At 41.7% G+C, this 22,238-nt stretch overlaps 2 protein-coding genes across 6 annotated transcripts in view; one reads left to right on the forward strand and one right to left on the reverse strand.

The window, feature by feature from the left end:
• The window catches only part of Pyd (zonula occludens-like protein polychaetoid), an 84,003-nt gene that overhangs the window by 50,314 nt on the left and 11,451 nt on the right, over positions 1–22,238 (forward strand). Inside the window, exons 1-2 of one of the 4 annotated variants that reach the window (XM_071706526.1) lie at positions 17,729–18,360; positions 21,230–21,909. The exons of 2 other annotated variants lie outside the window; for them this stretch is intronic. In XM_071706526.1, the coding sequence (XP_071562627.1) occupies positions 21,697–21,909 (213 nt within the window). In that variant the 5' untranslated portion in view covers positions 17,729–18,360; positions 21,230–21,696. Of the gene's footprint in view, positions 1–11,717; positions 12,385–17,728; positions 18,361–21,229; positions 21,910–22,238 lie in introns of those variants that run through there. One more of the 4 variants, XM_071706527.1, reaches the window with a different exon arrangement.
• On the reverse strand, positions 553–11,668 carry LOC139772678 (trehalose transporter 1-like protein). Of its 2 annotated transcripts, none has more exons than XM_071706550.1 (3): positions 11,533–11,668; positions 3,769–4,645; positions 553–3,447 (listed from the first exon to the last, which is right to left on the reverse strand). In XM_071706550.1, exons 2-3 carry the CDS (start codon positions 4,629–4,631, stop codon positions 2,976–2,978), a joined length of 1,335 nt encoding a protein of 444 aa, XP_071562651.1. In that variant the 5' UTR covers positions 4,632–4,645; positions 11,533–11,668; the 3' UTR covers positions 553–2,975. The 2 variants fall into 2 exon arrangements, with proteins under 2 accessions (XP_071562651.1, XP_071562650.1); XM_071706549.1 differs by lacking the exon at positions 11,533–11,668 and adding an exon at positions 7,015–7,682.

A 22,238-nucleotide genomic window follows, 5' to 3' on the forward strand; every position in this document is an offset into this window, starting at 1 on the left:
CACGATGCAATGCATCGCCTTCGTATGTGTGATCAGCATTGTTTACGGTTTTCCATTCGTGTGGCATGTAGTTGCAACCGCGTGAATTGTGAAATATATCTTGTCCTTGATTTAGTATTCAAAGGGATTTAGCTCGAGGACAAAACGCTATCCCGTGTTTATGAACACAGAATAGTAGACCACTTTCGTGGATTAATCGCGACGTAAATATTACATATTTCTATTTTATTCCGTTAACTTAGAATATAACATATTGATTGATTTTATAAAATATTTACACATGACTTAGATGCATCGCGCAATGATCATAAGTAGAATTTTTACGAGCGTGAAAGTATTGAAGTTCTACTGAACCAAAAGTTGTTAATAATGTAAGAAATCTATATTACATATATTTTATAGAAACGAGAGATATATACCCCGAAAAATATATTTCATACAGTTCGCTGATTTTCAAGGAAAGAAAGAAACATTCGAAATATTCTTTACGTAAATCAGAACGTTCCTTAGAAAATTATAGGTATATGAAAGAGCTTTGACAAATCACGTACCCTTTTCTCAATAAATATATTCTGAAATGATTGAAGCATTTTTATAACAACAATAAAGAGCATTGTCATTAAACGCATGGCGAGACGGATGTGCCGGATATTGCTTTCCACATCCATTCTTACGTGTCCAACCATCCTTACAGCGTGTGATTACAACTTCTCTTTCATCCACCTCTCGCGTGTCCTCCCGCACCATAATAGTCTTGAGAGACAGCGGAAAGGGACGACGAAACTCCACAATGTGGAACGTCATCAGCGGGACTTATGAAGGATAAGTTGTTCAAACCCCCCGGAAACCGAGTCCTACTTAGGATTTATAGCACCGCGAACTTCTCATCTCCCGGCAAGTGCTGATGCCTGCTCATTTATTTATGCCTTCATGAGGGATTCCGTATTCTTTTCAACAGAAGCGTGGCGGCTATTAATCTTACGTAATGCACAGAATTATTAACGTCACCTTTTTTTTTATTGATTATTGCGCGAAATTATACTTGCCTATATGATTGATAATAGGAGTATTTAATGAGATAATATAATTCCTTGTTGAAAAACAGAATTCTCTATAAAGATTTTTATCTGCATGTCTCTTTCTCTAGTCTTTGAAGTTTGAATATTAAACATCTTGATAACGGAGCTTCCAAGTCGAGATTCTGTTAAAATAGAGTCTGGAATTCGAAGCGTCGAAGTCAGAATTCTGTGTTAAAATAAAAATAGGGTTTTATTTAAGCAGGATTTTAATGTGCAACGTTATCACGATATTTAATAACAAAAATTAAGGAGTTGTAAGAGGAATATTGCGTGACGAAATTTTGTTAAGAAAATATTCACTTTTGATCTGATTAAGAAGTCTGTAAATTTTGCATGTGCGATTTTTTAATGCGCTGCATAGATTTTAAAAAGATTATGATTTGCTTCGTTTCGCGATCACCCGCGTAATAACGGGAATATGCAAATACAGAAACGAGGATTTGCATCAAGTAAGGCGATGTAATCGCGTTAAAACCGAGTACAAAGCATGTGCTATTGCGAAAAGTACCTCGCAAACGGCACTTCACTATTGTAAGTACACGTCCGATACACGCGGAGAATAAGGCTCCTTTAGCCTCATCATATATATACCAACTTGATCCCTAACTCGAATCAAACTCTCCATTGTAATCTCCCCATTGTGAAACTTAGCGTAATATCTCTGCCGGTGACCGAATTGCCTTATCAGTTGAAAATTACGCGATATTACGCGGCATATATGTGTTCTACCGTTGCAACAAGTAGTGACCGCAGAAGACAAGTGGATTTAATAAAAATCGATAGGAATTTATTTGGCGACGTTAATGTCTCGGGAATTCTTTTCACAATTACATATCAGAGAAATAAAGAAATGCCAGTTCATAAATTAATTTAAAAAAAAAGGGTCAGAAAAGGGTTAAAAAGGGCATCGTCCTACTTGATGCAAAACCTCGTTTCTGTATTTGTATTTTATTATGGTGATCGTGAAACGAATCATAATCTTTTTAAAATTTATGCAGCGCGTTGAAAAATTGCATATGCAAACGTCAGAATAGTTGAGTGCTTTTAAAATAAGTTACAAAGCTAAACATATATAAAAGTTTAGTTAGATTAAAATTTGCATATAAAGTAACATAAATGCCTAATGAAATCAAGCAATAACGTTCTGCAGCATTACCCCTTTGAGTTCCAGGAGATGCAAGTATTTGTTCATTTCTGTTACCGTGACTCGATAAGAAAGATAAGTGCTGTTGAGAGCATCACGAAAAAGGTTTTTCGCATTATCATTTGTTGCATTATTATTTAGCAACATTAGCTAGAAGGTAGAAAACAATTGCAATATTGTTCTGTGCGCAGTTTGCGATTAGCGCGTGAAGAAATATGTTTCTATTTCTATCTCTACTTATTTCTCATGTCAGCACATTTATATTTCTCGTGATAAACGTGTAGCGCGTGACATCCAGTGGATGGAATTCACTTTAACTCGGACATTGGTTTGTCGATAACATCGTTTGCAACACAAAATTTTGTTCATTCAATGAAGAAACATAACATTATTATCTTGCGTATAAAATACATAAAATATTTTTCAAAACAACAAGATTATTCAACATATAAAAGAATTGTAACGTCTAGGTGGTGTTTACAACACTTGAAAGTCGTTCATCATACAATAATTGCGCAGAAAAGATAAGGAACTCTGCAAATTGGGTCAGTTACGATAAATACGTTCTTGTAAAAAAGAAAAAATAAAGTGTAAGACACGTGTGTGTGTGTGTGTGTGTGTCTCTCTCTCTCTCTTTCTCTCTTTCTCTCCCTCATCAGCCATCAGGACTTTAGCGTTTCGACCTCCAGCGATCATTCCTTAATCTCAGCACTGCAAAAGTGCGACAAGGTGAACGCAGGACGCCGGTAGTTTCAGACCGGTTCGACCTGACACTCCGTTTTCGACTTTTGCCTTCGTTTGAGCTTGCTCTGTATCTCCTGCAACGTCTTGCCCTTCGTCTCCGGCACTACGAAGTACGCGAAGAACACGGATACGGCGGTGAAGCACGAGAACGTCCAGAAGGTCACGGCCTGGCCCATCCTGTCCTCCATGGTCGGGAACAGCTTGGTGACGGCGAACACCAAGCACCAGTGCACCACGATAGACAGGCTGCTGGCAACACCCTTGGTTTCCGGCGGAAATATCTCGCTTATTACCGTGAACGGCACGGATCCGTAACCGATCGAGAAGACAACGTTGAAGAGAGCGAGGCTGGTCAGCGGCAGCCAGCCGAAGCTGCTCACGTCACTTCCTTCATCCTTGAGCTTGAAATAGTAACCCAGGACGCTCAGACAAAGGGTCATCATTGTGCCGGATATTACCAGGAGTGGCTTTCGGCCGAATCTGAAGAAAGTAGAGACGGGATCGTTTGTATGGCTACTACATTAATTCCAAGATATTTGAAGAAATTCAATTAATCGTTTTCGTTCGTTTTTTAAAAATCGAAGTTTATGAAATCGAATAAATTGAACAGAATTAACTCGCCACTCTACATAATATAATAAGAAGAAAAGAAGAAACTTAGATAACGGAGGATAATCGCCGAACATTCCATCATAACTCTAACGGCTGCTACATTAACTTCAAGAAATATGAAGAAGTTCTATTCATGAGAATTCTACATCAATTCGCGAGAGATATATCTGAGATTTATCACGCGCTAACCTGTCAATTACGATAGCGACGAATATCGTCATTACGACTTCGGTGAATCCGATGACGATGGTCGCCAGGAAGGGATCGATTGTACTGTTCGCCGCCTGAAAGATGCTGACCGTGTAGAATAGAATCGCGTCTACCCCGGACAATTGTTGAAAGAACATGAGTCCTATGCAGGTGACAGCGGCTCTACGTCCAGCTTTAGTCCCGGCGAGGTCTTTGAGGCCGCCCGATGCGTTCGCCATTCTGTCAACGTCATCCTGGAGAACGGCTATCTCCCCCGGGACGTCATAATGCGATCCCCGTAAAATCGTCAGCACCTTGGCGGCCTGGATTTTACGACCCTTCTGTACCAGCCACAACGGCGACTCCGGCATAAAGGGCACGCCCAGGACGAAGGGCACCAGGATGGCGCAGCAGGCGATGTTGAAGGCCACGTAGGAGCAGTACGCGCCCGCCACATATGAGAACATGATCCCCGAGGAGAAGAGCAGAGGGAAGAAGGCGCCCAGGGCGCCGCGAATCGATGCCTGGGCGATTTCGCCGACGTAGACCGGTACGAGGACGCAAGCCGCTCCGGCGCCGATTCCGCCGATGAACCGGGCGACATATATACTGACGATGTTCCCGGCCGTGAGCAAGGTGAGCCAGCACGTGGTGAACGGCACAGCCGTCAAGAGGATGGCCCATTTCCGACCGATTCGATCGGCGATCTTGCCGGCCGGCACCGCGCCCATAATGGCACCCAGCGCCAGCAGGGATGTTATCCACGAGATCTGATCCTCGGACAGTTCCGGAAGGAAGGATTCCGCCGATGTGAGATACGGCAGGATCGGTGACGTCCAACCGAGCGTTATGCCGGCCTGCATACCGCCCAGCGCAGCTGCAAACGAACAGCACACACTCATCGTCAGAAGAAAGATTTTCTTAATTTAAAAGAATTGTTGCTCGAAGTATGCGAGATTTTGTCGCATTAAAAGGGAGATGATGTCAAGATAATGATTGAAAATTATTCAATATCTCTAAACAATGCTCTGAAAAACATTATTTTGCTTATTTATTTGATTAAATTGACAGATCTATGTTTTATTCGTTAAAACGAAATATCGAATACATGCTGAATAATCTTGTCAACTGGAAAAAATATATTTTGCACGTTATCTAGTAATAGTATGTCTGTGTAGACAAAAGAATTAAGTTTTATCGCAAGGCTTTCGTCATTCATTATCTACAATGCAACAAAGTCTACAAAAATAAGATGACCACTTGAGGATCACACACACACACACACACACACACACACACAAAGTTTCTCGTGATAAATGTTGTAGACATAGATAAGTCGCTGATTTAGTCATAGGTAGGTCTGAAGAAGTCGATCACTTTAGATGATATCGATATCGTACCCCACGAGACAACCTGTCGGTTACGTTACACATGTGTATTATGCAACATGAGAGACGTAGTACATTGATCTTGGTTAAACGCGATCAAGTTTCTTCTGATATTTATACATGAGAAGAAGCTAAAATTTATATTCTTCACATAATTTCTTACTTTATAACATGCATAAAAAATATATCAGTGAAATTTCGTTATACTTTATTTTATTAAGTGATTTTAATTTAATTTAATTTTTATTACGTTTTTCTTGATTTCATCGAATATGCACTGAATACAGTGATACGTATAATCTAGTTCCGAAAAAATTTGAGAGACGCGAAATTTATATCTAGATATGCATATTCCGAAAATTTTGCAGTTAAATATTAAAAAAAAATTTCCGCTTAGCGGTAGCATAAAATATTTATTGCATGAGACAAAGATTAATAAGTCGAAACACGCGACACCTCTATGAATCTCTGATAATGAGATTATGATATTATTGTAACAACATTTATTATATATTATACGAATTTTTAAATATTTCTTTAACACGATATATAGAATGCGTAACTTATAAAAATAACAATTAATTACAGAAGATGCCATTTTTGGTTGGGCTGGATTTTGGTAACTTAATAATAATATTTCCTTATGAATTTTGTAACTCGGTTTTTCTAACTCACAATCAGTAAACTGCGCGCCCATTATTTGTCAGTTCGTAATAAATTCTTTACAGTGATTTAAAAAAAAAGAATGCTTATTAACATCAAAAGTTAAATCAATTAAATCGATTTAAGAATGTGGATTTACTGTTCCAACAAAAAATTGTGTTTTAAGACCGACAAATAATCGGCGCGCAGTTATTATTTACTTGTGAGTAAAAAATGTATTTACTTGTGAGTGGAAAAAATATACAAAATTCACACAGAAATATTATTATTAAGCTACCAAAATACAGCCCAGCTGAAAATGGCATCTTCTCTTATTTGTAAGATTTATATCGATCCTGTTTCACTTGTTATTGTTTATAATCTTGTCAAATTTGACTCGGAACCACTTAAAATTATTGTGTGAGGAGGTTCCTGATAAGAAAACGTTATCTTATATGTAATACAGTGTACTGATTCTTTGATCACAATATAATATCCAATTATTAATATTGGATGCATTAAAATTACACTTTATATAATAAAGAAGTAAAGCAAGCTGTGTTTAGTTTTGAAATTAAAGAATTGAACAGACATTATGATATTTAGTCCAAAGTTATAACGTGAATCATAAAGCGGAAAAAAACGTTATCTCCAATCAAATTAAGTTCCGCATATATTCCGTGATAAAAAATTTAATGGAAATATTTATACACTGTTGACAAGATAAAGCACCAATTTCTCAGATCTTGCGCAATTTTTATTTCAGGAAGGACATCGAGTTCCAGTAATTGATTTTCGCGCACATGATTAATCTCTTTTAATAAAGCCCTAATTTGATGGCTAGAAATGAACTTTATTACGAGTATAATGGAGTATAATCCATATTACTTATAAAAAGGTAGAGTTACCTTTCCATTCTTCAGCACAGACAGCTTTATCATCATTATGCTCATAATAGAGTTCATGTCCATAATTCACGCTATTTAACTCAAGCTTTACTCGTCACAGTTCATCTCTTTTAATTTAAGACATATGAAGGAGTGGTCGGACCTATATTAGAACATTTTATAAACGTGATCTTGAATATATTAGTCGAAAGACCCAGAATTATGTTAGCAGAGTGTTAGAAATACGTGCCAGTACAGAAATACGTGCCGATATCCAAAAGTTAAGGACGTTTTATTGTGCAAAAACGAATTCACCTCTTTTTACTCACCGCACAAAGTGACTAGAAACTGAAAGCGCTTTTTTCCTTTGCTGAAAGAGCCGGGATTATTCGACACTTGTAACACATAGTGCTGTTTTTCTTTATCCGGTAAGGTAACAAAGAGTTTCGACGTCGCGTCATTGACGTGTGCCGTCATGGTGGTGCTCATTGTCATTGTGGTACGATTTGAGGGATCGATTTGGAAGATAAAGAGGAAAGGAAAGATCCTCGTCGCAAAGAAATCACTAACTCGTATTTATCACGAACAAGGGTGCTAGTAAACTGCGAAGTAAATCAAACGCAAAAAGATGCATTTCACACTACGCCACGCCGCGTCGCACGTTCTTTAGCCTGCTCGTTATACCGATGCGTGTTATATATCGCGCCGATTTTTTTTATCTCGAACGAACGCTTATCATTGTACCCAGAAAAGTGTCTGATACCATCCGCGTGTCGTTGGTACCACATGTGACTGCGTTTTAAGGATTTCGTGGAGGCTTTATCTGTCGCGTGAAAGATGCCCGCTTAATTGTTAATACTACTTATGACTCATAAGATCGGGCGGATGCGAAATTGTGAGATAAATCGCAAAGGATGCTATCTTAATTGAATCCGGTGTCAAGCTTTGTTTCTCTTTGCAGTCTTTGTGTATACGGCATTTAAACGTATTTATCCTAGCAAACATATTTATTTTAAGCAACAGTTATCTTTTGTATGAATTTTATGGCTCCGTTGTTCAGCTTCGGAGTAATAATGGAAAAAATTTTTTATTTTACATTTCAGAATTATACATATTTTTATGATTTTTTATTATTGTCATTTTTATATTTTTTCATTAAGAAAGTGTTCGCTTTTTGTATGAATGTATATAGGTTGTCTCTTCAAATTAGTAATATAGTTGAAAAGAGCGATTCCTAATGAAAAAATTAATCGAAAATAAAGTAAAAGAATTAGTAAAAGTATTTTACGCTATCAGAATGATTTCAAGTTAAAAATATATTCCTGTTTAACTTAAATTGTTTTGAGTCTTGGGAAAATGTTTGCGCGCGGGGATAGAAGTGAAATTAGAGACATTCCTTACCCGCGAGAGGTCAAAAGAGAAACATGTGAGTGAAAAACAAATCTCACTTGTCTAGAAAGTCACTGTTCAAGAGTTTAAAGAGCTCTTTTGTTTCTTTCGAGTTTTCGTTTCGTGAAATTAGAGTATACGTGACTTGAAGTTTACGAGAGGGGATATTTCACGTTCCTCGTATTATATTAAATTTTGTTTGTCCGTTATATATTTGGTTCGTAGAATTTTTATCTTTATATTCGTAAATATCGGACTGACACACGCAAAGTGTATTTGTTATCTTGCATATTTAGCGACAAACGAATACGTGTTACACGCGCGAAGTAATAAATAAGCCGGAAGCTAAATATGGAGACGCAGACATTAGGAATCGTGACAGTCCGCTTTTGCAAAACAAAGCTTTGCTAAAGAAAACGAAGATGTGTGTACGTTATTCTTGCGTATTAGTATTGTCAGTATTGATCGTGTTTTAACTAATAGCGAATTCGAGCGCTTGCACACTGAGTGCGCACTAAGGCTTGTTCTTAATCAATTGTTATATTTACAGATCATCTCAAATACTTCTTAGTCTGTAAAATGATTTGTACAGCATCCATATAGATATTACAGATTGTTTTATTGGCTAAAAAGTTTTTAAATGTGTATTTAAATGACTTTAAATATAAGAATAGATTATAAACAAGCCTTAGTGCGCACTCAGTGTGCACTAGTGCAAGCGCCCGAATTCGCTATGAAATACATACTCCGTTTTATCTTAACTCAAAAAAAGTACAGCAATATTTATGCTTTAATATTAACTTTAGCATTATACATTATTTGTATATTCATATTCGAAAATGCCTTTTTTTAAGCTTTACCAAATTAGTAGTAAAAGAGAATACGAATGTTATTTGTATAATAAGAAGATAATCTACACTAGATAATAAAAAATTGCGTTCATTACTGCAACAATATACTTTATCCAACAAAATTCATTGACGTAATTTTTTATCTCATTTATCAGCTTCATAATCAAGTTTTATTGTACATGTATTTCCGCAGTTCTTTTTTTATCATATTACCGTTTTGCAAGGCGGTAAAAGTGCTTAGTGCGAAGGAAAATTCACAAGGTAAGCGTAAATGTGTACGCAACAAGAATAAGTCTCTCTATGTGTTGTGCCAATGTATGTAATAACAAATGTGATATATACTTCTGATGGGCGTTGTCGGCGATGAGATATCGCATCATTATCTCATTACATTATAGACGGTCCATATTTGTCGCCATTGACGCACAGACTGGCGGTATGCAAATGATGCAATAGCGTACTTACATCTCGCGCGTTAAAAATAGAAATCGTTATTCAATTATCCTTTGTCCATCAATCCTGTCTCCATATGCGGCGTCCCAGTATTTCTGAGAAATGTAAGCTTGGAATCATGTTAGGCAACTGTATACACAGTTTTCCAGCTGTGGTAAAATAAAAAAAAGAATTGTTTGAGTTTCTAAAGTAAAAAACAGAAATGTAATTACCGTTTAATTCGAAGAAGATCTACTTTGATAGCATATCAGTTTGAATTTTAGCTATTGAAATTTTTGCCAGAAGAAATTAACGAAAGGAGAAATTAACGAACGGATTTGCATTTAATGATTGACGGGATTTATTCTCGTTGCGTAAACATTTACGCTTATCTCATGAATTTTCCTTCGTGAAATGATAATGCATGATAAAAAGAACAATGGGAGTACAACCATGCATTCATATGTAAAACATAGTTATTACGTGAAAAACGAACGTTACACATTCGTTTTTCACGTCAATTCTGAGATGTTATAAAAATGCATGTTTTTTCTTTTGTATGTTTCGAGCATATATTGTCCAGAGTGTGAAGGCTGCACAAACACATCCCATCGTTCTTATCTAAGTTAACACACCTCGTTGCTTACACACGTATTCAGTTGTAACCGTCTAAAACCACCGAAAATCGGAATTTATTGAGCTTATCATTAACGTGAAAGAACAAAGGTTGAATTATGCAGAAAAAACGATTGCAAATATGCGTTGCAGTATATAAAGCAGAGTTTACTACAATCTGAAGTTCATAATCTTCATTAAGATAAATGCTATTACTTAAACCGAGTTTATTACTCGATGATGTCTTCGACAGAAAAGTCAACTTATATTATTCCTTTATTTTTCCTCAAAATGATTTTTTGTAATGAATCAAAGAAACGTAAAAAGTTTCGTGATATACATAATATAGATCGCATTTAGATATATTTACAAATGTCACTATGTTTGTAGAAATAAACAAGCAGGGATAATATTGGTAGATAGTCATAGAAAAACATTTAACGGAACAATGAAGTATCACACGTTTGAAGTATCAAATAGCGCATATAACTAGCATCAAAAAGTTAGAAAAGAGATTATAATAAATCTATCATACAAATTCTTTTAAGAAAAATATGGATCGTAAAATAAGGGACAAGATCAGACATATCGTATTAAAATTTACAATCAATTGTACATCAATCATGTGACTGATTACTAGATCTTAACGTTATCAACAAACGTAGAGTAGGCTACGTGCAGAATGATTAAAATGATACAGTTTATGATAGTCGCCATTCGTGTTCTCGTTAGATTGCAATGCTTAAGTAGCAAGAAAAATGATGTATATCAATATGGATTTAAATCTGTGAGGTTTTCACACTTCCAGCTCCTTGACGATAACGCATACCACTTCATTTAATTAATTATTTAACGTTTGTTACAAAAAAATTTGTTGATGTTATTAACGTATAATTTGGCTGCGTTATTAATCCAACTTATCACTACATGAATAATTTGTCATTCTTAACCGTGATAATATGATGCCAGGAAATCCGAGAAGCTGTGCTTATCTAAAACGACAAACCGTATTTTTTTAAGTTGAACGAAGAGAAAGCCAAAGTTAAAAATTGAATCGGGCTCAAAGTTGACATTTTCGGTAGTTTCAGTTCCGGAGGAAGTACTTTGTTTGCATTCCTCGTGTATGCAGAATTCAATACGTGCGTCCTTTAACAGTGCATCCGGTGCAACTGATATTAATGCGGTGAGAAGTGTGATGACCTCATTAATCAAGAATCAAGGTAAACACGATCTTTTGTCTCGCGTAAAAGGTCTTCGAAGATATCTAAGCTGTGAAAGAGATAAATAGAAGAGAAGAGAGTGCGAGAGAAGAAAATAATTATTTATAATTATTAAAATAACTATATTTATATAAAAAAAATAATTTTCAAGATACAGAAAATAATATACAGACTGTATATATATATATATATGCAAAATAGGATATTGCTTTTGCGATATTCCGCTGTACATAGGACAATAATTTCAAAGGGCGCAAGTTTAATTTTTAGATAAATACAATATCTTGAACGCTTTAAGGCTCAGAATATGCGTGTTATAAGAAACGCAACTTGCCATTACCGTGTCTTCTGATAATAAGAAATCACTGAAGTAATATCTGCTGCGGAATATCGCGTGGGAACTGCGCGTTGCACGTTGAAGCGAACGAAGAGGCAGAGATTATCCGGCCGTGAAACTCAATTTGCCAACCGGCGCGGGTGGCGGGACTAACGCCGAGTGTTCGCGGACTCTTTCCGCGTTATGGAAGCGCGACGTACCTACGTGCCGTGTGGGGCTTCGCGCGATCGATCGATCGAACGTCATGCGGCCGGGTCGCGGAGGAAATCACGGGAGAATTCTGAACACGTTGTCGATCTGGCCGGAGTGTCGGAGTGCTGCGTGTCGATAAGCCATGAACCGCCCCCGTGGCACATGGCGCATCGCGATGAGTAACGCCATGGGCTTTCGTGTAAACGCGTCGGCGGCGGCGGTGGTTTAGTGATTTGTCGCGCATTGTTCGAGAGTATCGAACACATTCGCCGCTCCCGGGCGTAGTTTTCACGTGAATTCATCGATCATCCTGGATCGCGAGGCGATCGCGAATCCGCACAGAATCCTGCGGCGCGCGATCGCACCTTACGCAATCAGTAACGAGTGTTAGTTTAATACATGGATAATTGTCCTCGATGGTGATTGTCATTTCGTCGGCGTTGCATTCGAGTAAAGTCCGCTCGCGCGGTCCATCGAGTCAATATGAAGATCTTCCGCAGGATCTTTCGAGGTAAAAAGAAGAAGCACATTGTGAACAAGAAGAGACGAGCCACGTCGAAGGCGAGGAATACGAGCAGGACGCGCGACGCGCACTTGCTGAAAGACGATTTCCTCTTCGGCGCCGGTACGCGCCGCTCGAAACTGCATCGACGTAAACACAAGGCAAGTATGTGCGAAGAATCGAGGACCGAGTGGGTATCGGTGTCAGGCGCTCAAGTCAGCGCGTTAGTTACGCCCCGGCGGTATGTAAACGACGTTTATCCGGTCTTGAGACATTGCGAGCTGCTGAGAGAGGGAGACGCATTTCCTCGACGAGATAAAAGCATTTCCTCGGACTGGATTCAAGCACCGCTCTCTCGAAACACTATAGGGCGTGTTGTATCCCTTGCGAACAGGCGTTGAAACTGGCCCGGCGGTTTTAAAATTCCTCCGTGTAAATCTATTACGTCTTTGCGGTAAACCGAAGCGTCCGAGAAACGGTCGCGGTTTTGCGCGACAACGTCGACGCATCTATGTCGCAATGTATGTGCGTGCGTAGCGTTGCGTGAACCGGGGATTGTCCAGCTATTTATCCGGCGTTCCTATTCTCTTCCGTTATTTCCGCCGTTCGCGCTGCCGTTATTGAGAGTAACGTGCCTTCTCCATTGATACGCACCCACTTGCAATACATTTATTAATCATATTCTTAATACGCAGCACGAAAGTTGACCCTCTCCAAGCATCATACATTCTATTTAGCGGCGTGCGTTTTCAACTAAATACGATAATCCGTTAGGTTCGTAACACGAAGAGGATATTTATCGCGAAAACGAGATGTGGTGAGGATGAGACAGCTACATACGTTTAAATGTTAAATGTGCGGCGAAAATACGAGTCGCGCTGTGTGTTTGCGCGTGTCAGAGTGGGCTCGCGGCTATAATTTCACGGGAAGTGACCGCATAATCTGACACACACGAGTACTAGACATGCGTATTCGCATGTTGGATTGCACGGTGCAATTATCATTCGCTGGTTTTATTCGCCCCTTTTTTTTTTATAGAGTAGTCCAAAACATGTTGTAGGTATATATTTGCATAAAGAGGGCAGGAAATCCAAAAAAGGGCACACATATTTAATTATGGTGATCTGCTCTGTTCGTTTCCGTTATGGGATTCATTGCGTAAGTCCGAGTTTAAATGAGCGCCTTACTTGCTTTAACGTGCCTTTAATCAGGGACCTTCGTTTCTACATATTTTTAAATATGAAAAATTGACAAAAGGAGTATCGCAAAAAAATGTTAAGAACAACAATAGAGCTACCGCGCTTTAACGAACGCGGCATAAATAGACCTGAATAGAACCGCACTCCGTGTTGGATTTTGGTTTAATTATGTAGGTATAATCCTATAAAAGCAGCTAAAAAAGAAGGTGAAAGAATGAAAGTGTAATGTCGTAGGCAGAATATTTCTAACAAGTTAGTGTCGACAGGTGTGAAATATGCATTCTATATCTCGCGACTTTCCAACGACGCCGCAATAATTACTGCGCTTTTACTTACCTTGTTAACACTTTCAACGCCGCTTCTTTTCACTATCAAAAATTTGTATATTCGATGTTGAAAAGAAATTCTTGGCAGTATTCATTAAAGTGAGTAAGAAACGCTTGATTGAAGATCGAAAAATCTGTCTCAAAATTCTGTAATTAAATCTGTAACTAATTAAATCTGTAATTAAATCTATAAATAATTCTGTATCAGGAAAAAGGTATCTACATAAATATTTGTTTTGAGTGCGGTATGCAAACAAAGTATTAGTACTTAAATTTTTATGCCTATGAGAAAATCTCAAATAATTCTCTAGTCTCACGTACGCTTTCGGAAGTTCCAAAATAGATCGAAATAAAAATATATCAGGAATAAGGTATGAGAGGGATTCTATTGACGTGTCATCCCTACTTATCTTGTAGCACAATGACCGCGGCCGTGTTGGCTAGCATACGCTGCCAATCGCATTAAATGCACAGGTAAACGAACGGACAAGTGAAAATGCGGGGAGGTCAACGTGACAGCTATACAACGTGTCCTAGAATCTCCGATCTCGAGGAAAACTCGACATCGTCCAGAAGAAAGCAACTCGATGCTAAGCTGCAGCTTAGATTTAAATGCTATTTTATGGTTAGCCCGATTTTATTCTCGAGAAATGCTATATGGTTATTTCATTAGTTGGATGGAATCTTAAGACTGCCTAAGATCGAGATTACAAACTATTTACAACGATCTTAAATACGAAATCTGACTGTGAATATCATTCTACGAATATCATTATATTTTATTATTTCTTCTAGAAAACAAGATGAAGAACATATAACATAATACTAATATATAGGATACACTTTCGATTTTTTTTTTTCAGAAAATATATAAATTTATATTTATTATATACACTATCTCGTTATTGCAATTCGGTCTTTTCTGTTAAAAGTGTGGTAACTAGATTGATTAAATTTTGTCACACATTTTACAGTTGACAATCGTTAAGATTTTTCTACAATAATTCCAATAAGTTTCAATATTCTTTTTTTACATCATTTACAGAGAGAGTGGGATTTATGTAATTCGTGTTTAGATTACTCAGTAAGTAAAACTCTAATCTAATATATGCGAACATAGCAGACGCAAGGCGCGAAATTGCGCGTCTAATTACAAGTCAAGACGCAATCAGCGGTTTATTATCTCCCCCCCCCCCCTTCTCTGTGTTCCATCACATTATTAGAATATAATAATCCAGTAGAGGCCGAACACCCGGTATAAGACGAGAGATCTTCAAATACGCACCACGCCCTCGTGTCGCCTTATCTTCCGTCCGGCTGCTAAGGCCGTTGAAGCCAGCTACCTGCCGCCTGCGGCAGGTACCTAGATCTACCTGAATCGCGCGCATTCCACAGGAAATGTCCTCAAGATTGGTCGGAGGCCGAAGTTGGCGATAGGTTTTTGCCCGCAAAGGGAGTTGACGAAAGATTTTCTTTCTTGCCTGTGAATGACGTTGCGCTCCTTGGCAAATCGAGCGTGCCCCGGTCGTCTCGCCGCGGACTTTTATCGCTCCTTCGCATTTCACGCGCTCTCGCGTGCATGTGTTCGCTCGCGAGCGGAATGCCGCAATAGATTAATGCTGCTAGATAGTCACCGATTTTCGAATTACGTCGCGCGTTACGTTACGTCGGCATTTTTACGTCTCTTGGATCGTACAGCGGAATTGACGGAGATTGGACGACACGACGTCGGCATAATATCTAGATTTATTAACGTTAATCGTGCGCCCACGCGACGTCGGTCGATCCCCGTCGACGTTGACGCTTTACGCAAGCGATTATTCTAAAGCGATCGGTAACGATTCTGGGATCCGGTTTTCCTTCTGCGGCACGACGAGCGGCAAAATTTTTCTGGATGCTTGAATCATGCGCTGGTCGTGTATATACGTATCCACGAACGTTTTACATTCCTAAACATTTGCTCGGCGCGACTGCAAGGTTGCTTGCCTGCACGTTTACGTTACGTGTACTTCATATTTAATCCCATAATTCAAGGTCTATACTCGCAAGTTACCACTTTAAAGATCTTCATTGTCCAGATAACTGAGTTATCTTGTGTTGCGATTTTATACAGAATAATCCACTTAACGTTATCATCGCGATCATTTTTCGATACGACTTCGGAGAAGAAAGTTTTTTTGTCAAATCTTGCGTGCGTTATGTATAAAAATTCTTAGTTTCGTGTAATCTTCTTTTGTGCACTTCTGCTTTCGGTGGAAATGCATTGTGAGATGATAGATATTTCATGAGAAAAATCTGCTGTTTCATCGGAAATTCTTTCGGAACGGCTTGAATCGTGGCGCAAAAAAGACGCACAAACGAGTGGTAAACGTCTTCGCATTCCTCGTTTCACGCGGCGCGATTCATATTCTCGTCGACACGGTCGAAAAGTGGTACGGGCAGCCCCCTCGTCGGATTTTCCCTTTCAAATCCGTTATCCGTTCGTCCGGATTCAGCGCGATGGTTAATCAGATTCATACGTAATGAAGGCACGCAGTGTGGGAAGCTAGCGCGATTTTTCTCATCGGTATATAAAGCGCGCGAGGGTAATCTACACCGCGATCGCGACGGAACGATACCGCCGCGACTTGTTTCACCGCGTGATCTCGCTCTGAGAGCGTTGTTACGGGTTTACGAAAGTTTATGAATCATCGGGCAGCCGTCGTTTCCGATCGCGCCGAATGGGAGCTGCATTAGAACGACTTTCTTTCTGGAAACGCGCGCCGGAACCCGCGGCTCCGCTTCGGCGGAGAGAACGAGAGTGAATTCAAGATATAACATTTAATAGCGAAGTATATTGCAAGTTTACGCATACGCATACACATTCACACGCTCGCATGCGTACACACATATGCAAATGTGCTCCACAAATCTGACCTGTAGAAGGATAGAAGAAAATGTTACGAGCGGCGTATTATGAAGAATTTATCAGCGCGGGTCTTTAAAAATTCAGATGTTTCGAGATTACGACAGTTTTATCAGACCTTGAACAGTCGTTTCTTGCGTGGATGATATATCGTAGGAAAGTAAATAGCGACACACAGTCCCGATCTCTCACGCGGTAAGGAAACAACGTTATTAATCTCGTAAATCTATCGGTCCCACTGTGCTTAGCATCTTGCACTTGCCGGTCTTTGAACCGGCCATATGGCGTCAGAACACACATTTCTTCCATCATACGTTTTTCTGACCGTTCAAGGTCAACTTTCATTCCGTTTATGGAATCATAAGGTCTGCTCTTTTCAGCTGCACCTCTTTAGGCTTTCTATATTTAATGAAGCGGCTAAGTATTCGGATACCGCTAGCCAAAGAAGAGAAACAAGAGGAAAAAGAAAAGAGATAGCAGTAAGATATAGAAAGTTCAAAGTAATTTCCTACAAATTACTGCTCCAGTTTAATGCAAAAATATTCATTAGAGAATTCCTTGAAAAAATAATTTCGATGATCTAATACGAAATAACGTTCCAAAGTGAAATACAGCAATGAGATCTCTCTCTCTATATATATATCGTTAATGAATTCGAAATGCATTTTTATTATAACGAGATTTTAATTGGCGATTCTTTGAAGTAAGATTTTCTCGAACATATCAATAGCGTTCTAATTCCTCGAGGGCTAAATATTTTTATATGTTTTTGATCCATCGGTCTGCTATCGGGCAAAAGATTTAGATGGAATGGGCCTGTGTCGTCTGTGGGTCTTTTCAGCTGCATTTCCCATTCCACCTCGCGCGCCGTTCTCCCTTCCGCCAAATCCCGAATGTATACGTGTCCGTTTTAATTGAAACGCGGAAAGCGCAATTAAATACGGCTGAAACGTGACGGCGGGTCTCATGTCTCGTATCGCGCTCGTCTGGAACTCGGCGGCGATTTTGCCCGGATGATCCCGCCCGGTCTCGCGGTGGCTCGAGGACAAAGAATAGAGAAACGGAAAGCGGATACCTAGGCCGCGACAAGCAGAATTCCAGCTGGTGTAAGGTGTGTCATATTCCAGTTAATGTCTCATAGCCGGGGCCCCGCGTGCGTACACGCTCGTACACACGCGCCCACACGCTCACCCACGGGCGCACAACGCTCGTATCCACACAATACCCACAAACACACGCGTACACGCATACACACGCACACACACACAAAAGGGTAAGATGTTGAAGCCGACCTCTACCTGTAGTCTTGCCAACTAAGCGAACCGACCAGGCAAAACCGGTGTCGGCACGCTCTCGAACCCAATCCTCCTCTCTTCGCCCTTCTCTCCTCTCTCATTCCACCCTCCTCTTCCATCTCCCCCTTTTTCCCCACTCTCTTTCTCTCTTCATCTCTCGCACCACTCTTGTGTGTTAAACACCGCCGTCTCTCCTCCGTCACCGCTCCGTCCTTCTGCGTCCCTGCAGTCCTCGGCCGATTCTACCTCGGCCAGTCGACCTGGCGATATAGAGAAACCGAACGCGTTCGTCGCCAGGACTCTCTTTCTCTTTCTTTTCCTTTTTCGCACCTGGCAAAAGGACCCTCGTGTCCATCGGTTCTAGTTCCCGAAAATCCGATCTCTCAGTCGAAATCTCAGACAGTAGCGAGAGGTAAAGGACGATCTTGGGAGGGTTCGCAGAGGCGGCTACCGCCGCGTTGGATCGTCGTGTACGCACGCGAAGGCCGTGTGCACGCGCGTGCGGCACACGAGAACGTGCATCTGCATCCGTGGAACGTGATGCAGTGGTGAAGCGTGTATACGTGCGTGTGCAATTGCGCGGTGTGGACAGTGTGCCAGATATATATGTATATCGGTATCGCGGACGTGAAATCAATGAAGGATCACCGGAGCACGTTACTCGTCGTGATCGATTCAGCATGCATTTTCGTTACGGTCTGCCTGTCGCGTACTTGATTCACAAGAGGAGAACGGTACGCGATCCGCGCTCTTAAACGCGAAACGCTGGATGAGGTGCGAAACCGATTGCGATCTCGAGAGAGCTTAGAATCGTGGTCTCGAGGGGAGCCGAGAGTGTCTCGCAACTCCGGATCCGGATTCGAGTTTCGCATCCTCGTGTGATTTTCGACGAATTCGGACGGCGAATTTGAGTCGCGCCTTTCCAAGGCTGGCGACATATCGGGCGCGTCTCGACGGTGATGCGATCGCGTCGATCGCGACGGGATAAAACGTGGATCGCGATCGAGTAGATCGGCGAGCCTAGGCGAGGACGAGCGAGATCGTCCCGGTTCGGCATCGGCGATTTAAATCGCGGTCCGGTTTAGGCGGTTTCGTTTCGGGCAACCGTGGGGCGCGGGTAGCCGCTCGGCCGGGAACCTGTTTTTGTGTCGACGGCCTTCAGCGAGTTTTTGGAAATGCGCTTCCGGTCGGCAGCGGCGACGGCGGCGGTGACGGCGGCGCGGCGGCGCGGGGCGCGGTGTATTTCTGTGCCGCGTGAGGGAGAAGCGAAAGAGAAGTTCCTCGAGACGAGGGATTCCTCGGGAAAGGGCCGTCGTCGTCATAATTATATATACGCCGTTCGAAGCCGCTCTCGTTACTGAAATCGAATTTCCTTGCGTTACTTTGACGTATCAACAATCAGGATGGATGTTCGCCGATACGATTTTATTTAGTTATTTACATCGAAACATCGATTTTTCTCTCTGCCTCTCCCTTTTACACGAAATTATTCCTGCCGTTTCGTAATATAGGCAAGAATTCGCAGCACGAAGAAGAAGAATTCCATAATTATACGAAATTCGCAGAACTCGCAGAGTGACGATGATTTTCGGCACGACGCACCGAGTGTCTCTCCGTAATTACGCCAAGTAGAAGAGTACATTCTTCAGCCAAACAATCGTTTTCGATCGATAAGATTCTTCTTCGAAAAAGAAATCTCTGTGAATAAAGAAAGGAACGTTATTCCGAATCGTGGGAATAGAGGCGAAATAATTGACTTGAGGAGCGTCTTGCGATTGGAATGTGCATTCAATGCGGTCGATGGTTTCCTTCCTTCGATTGAGGACAAGAATGATCAATGAAATAAAGGACGGAAAGCATTCTGAATCTTAAAGAGCTAGAAGAAGCAACAAGTCACTGTCAAAACATCACGTGAAGTAAATTTTTATTAAAATTATATAGAAAGAAACATGAACAAAATGCGTAGCTTAGAATATTCCTGTATAATCAAAGTATTCGAAAAATACTTTGATTTGTCCAAACGTTCTTTGTTGCTTATGGGATTCCACAATTTTCTTTTTCTTTATTTCAGAGTCACTCTTTAAGCGGGAAAATTGTTAATAAAGAACGCATAATTTTTCCGAGATAAATTTACGCGCCGCGTGTATTTGTATGTACGTTTCGTCGATTAAAAGACCAAAGCGAATCTGTGAGAGAAAATCGCAATTTCAGTTCGCGGAAGGGCTAGAAATATCAGTGGGAGCGGCAGGAAATTTAGCTTCGAATTTAGCTCCGAATTCGCTGGAAGTAAATCTCACTTGGGGCGCGCAGCAACGGAGTCTCCGGGATTCGATTCTCTCGAGATCGGGGCGTACGGGGGGGGCCGCGTGGTCTCTCCGAACGAAATCGAGCGCTTCACGCTACGTCGCGTCCGAAGCCCGGGCGTGCGAGGGAAGAAAAAGAGGCGTGCACGAACGAAACGACGAGGCTGCTGCCGTGTCGTGAAGCCCGTGGCTGCGTGACCGAGCAAGGCGAACGGGAGCGAGCTGCGAGTGTCGAGTCTCGCGCGCGGAGAACGGCGCGAACGAGGAAGGGAAAATCGCGACGAGCGACGAGAGAAAAACGGGTCAGTCGCGAATCTCGGACCACGAGGTTCCGCCGTCCGCGAGATCCGTCCTGATCGTGATTCGCGAGCGAGGGCCCCGATCCGTAATTCGCCAAATGTGTCTTCTCGACGGGAGAGGCGAGTGCAAGTGCGACTTCGCGTCGAGGATAAGCCGCGTTTCTTCGATTTCTTCGATCGGAATCGAGGTGATCTCAAATGAAGCCTGAGAAAGAGAGAGGCGTGCATGGCATTCGGAGAAATCGCCAAGTATTTGCATATCCATAAGTTGCGGAGTCAGTTCTAAAAATTAACGTCCGCTTGAATACCTCGGCTCGAAGCGATACCTACGTATTAAGGGCGTTTTCTCTCGCGAGCCAAGACTTGGTCTATTTAGTCCACGTATTTAAAACGCCTTTGCTTGTTTGCTTTGCGAGTTTTGCGGATTGTGTATAATAAAGCGGGATTCTTCTCCTCTACGCGCTACACACTTGACACTCGTGCGTCATCGTGGGGTCTTGTCAATATTGCGAAACGGTGCAAATAATCGCGTTGAGAAGAGAGGCGGAGGGAAAGTCGATGTTTCTTAGAGGCGAAGCTCGAACAATAACGAAATCTAGAAGACGGCGAACATCTATTTTGATTGTTGGTCATTAGTGTTGCACAACGTCGAACGCAGCGCGCAAATTGATCTCTACAGATTCCGGAGCAACTCCTTCGAGATTACTTTCTACAAAGATAGAGAGACATCTCAAGAGGCATCGCTATTCACATCGAATATTCGAGCGTCAAACGTGGTCTCTCCTTTCCGACGGAAAACATCGATGACGAAAGGACCGTAACGTTGATGATCGCCGCACAATTACATTTTTCTGTTTAACGGCAGAAAAACGCGCAGAGCGGTCGCCTTTGCGCAAGCAGAGTCGTGCCAGCCAGTCGATCGGCGATCGCGTCGTGCGCAACGATGCGATCGCGACGGAGTTGTCCGCGACGCGAATACCATTCCACATCGATCCCACGTGGTTCCACGTGAAAGCGCGAAACGTCCGAGGGAGGAGATGCTTGAGGGATCGCGAATGATCGGCGGAAGTGCGCGAGGGAGCGGCCCGTGAGAGAATCGTCCTGGTGGTTCACGAGGAGGATAGGGAACGTCTTTTACGCAAGAGGATGGACAGGGGCGATAACAACGTCGTCGGGGTCGTCGGCGGCGGAAGTGGCGGAAGTGGCAGCGGTGGAGGAGGCGGCGGCGGTGGCGGCGGCGGCGGCGGCGGCGGCGGCGGTGGCGTGGGCTGTCACGTGGGAAATTCCGGATCCCCGCCGAATTCGACCTCGTCGACCCACGGCACGATGCAGAACTCCTCCGGCGGGTTCGACGGCCAGGTAGCGCATCCCCGAGATCTTTAAACCCGATACGGAAGGGCTGTGTAAACATTTGCGGCGGTCGTATCTCGTCCTCGAATTATCTTGGCGAATTCGAATGAGATTCTGCCCCGCGATCCCCGAAGTCGCTCGATTTTATCGCGATGTCCATCTCGTCGCGCGACATGTGTGGCCGAGAGCAAATTAACGTTTGGGCTCGAAATTGGAGCGATCGGGCGTCGCGGATCGATCCTCTGAGGATTCGATTTGCATCGGTACCATTTGTAAGGCGCTGCGCGTATCTTTTACATGCAAATTTATGAACGAGGGAATCGAGGTATGCCTGAAAG

The sequence above is a fragment of the Temnothorax nylanderi genome, unplaced genomic scaffold (assembly GCF_030848795.1).
Source record: "Temnothorax nylanderi isolate EJ_2023f unplaced genomic scaffold, tnyl_v1.0 TNYL_tig0052_pilon, whole genome shotgun sequence".
Classification (NCBI taxonomy): Eukaryota; Metazoa; Arthropoda; class Insecta; order Hymenoptera; family Formicidae; genus Temnothorax; species Temnothorax nylanderi.

What these genes read in the sequence shown, in the direction of transcription:
- LOC139772678 (XM_071706549.1), bottom strand. Translation starts at nt 7,180, where the DNA reads ATGACAATGAGCACCACCATGACGGCACACGTCAATGACGCGACGTCG. An exon ending in GTTTCTAGTCACTTTGTGCG is followed by an intron (nt 4,646 to 7,014) that starts GTGAGTAAAAAG and finishes GTTCGTTTGCAG; the next exon opens with CTGCGCTGGGCGGTATGCAG. An exon ending in GTCGCTATCGTAATTGACAG is followed by an intron (nt 3,448 to 3,768) that starts GTTAGCGCGTGA and finishes TACTTTCTTCAG; the next exon opens with ATTCGGCCGAAAGCCACTCC.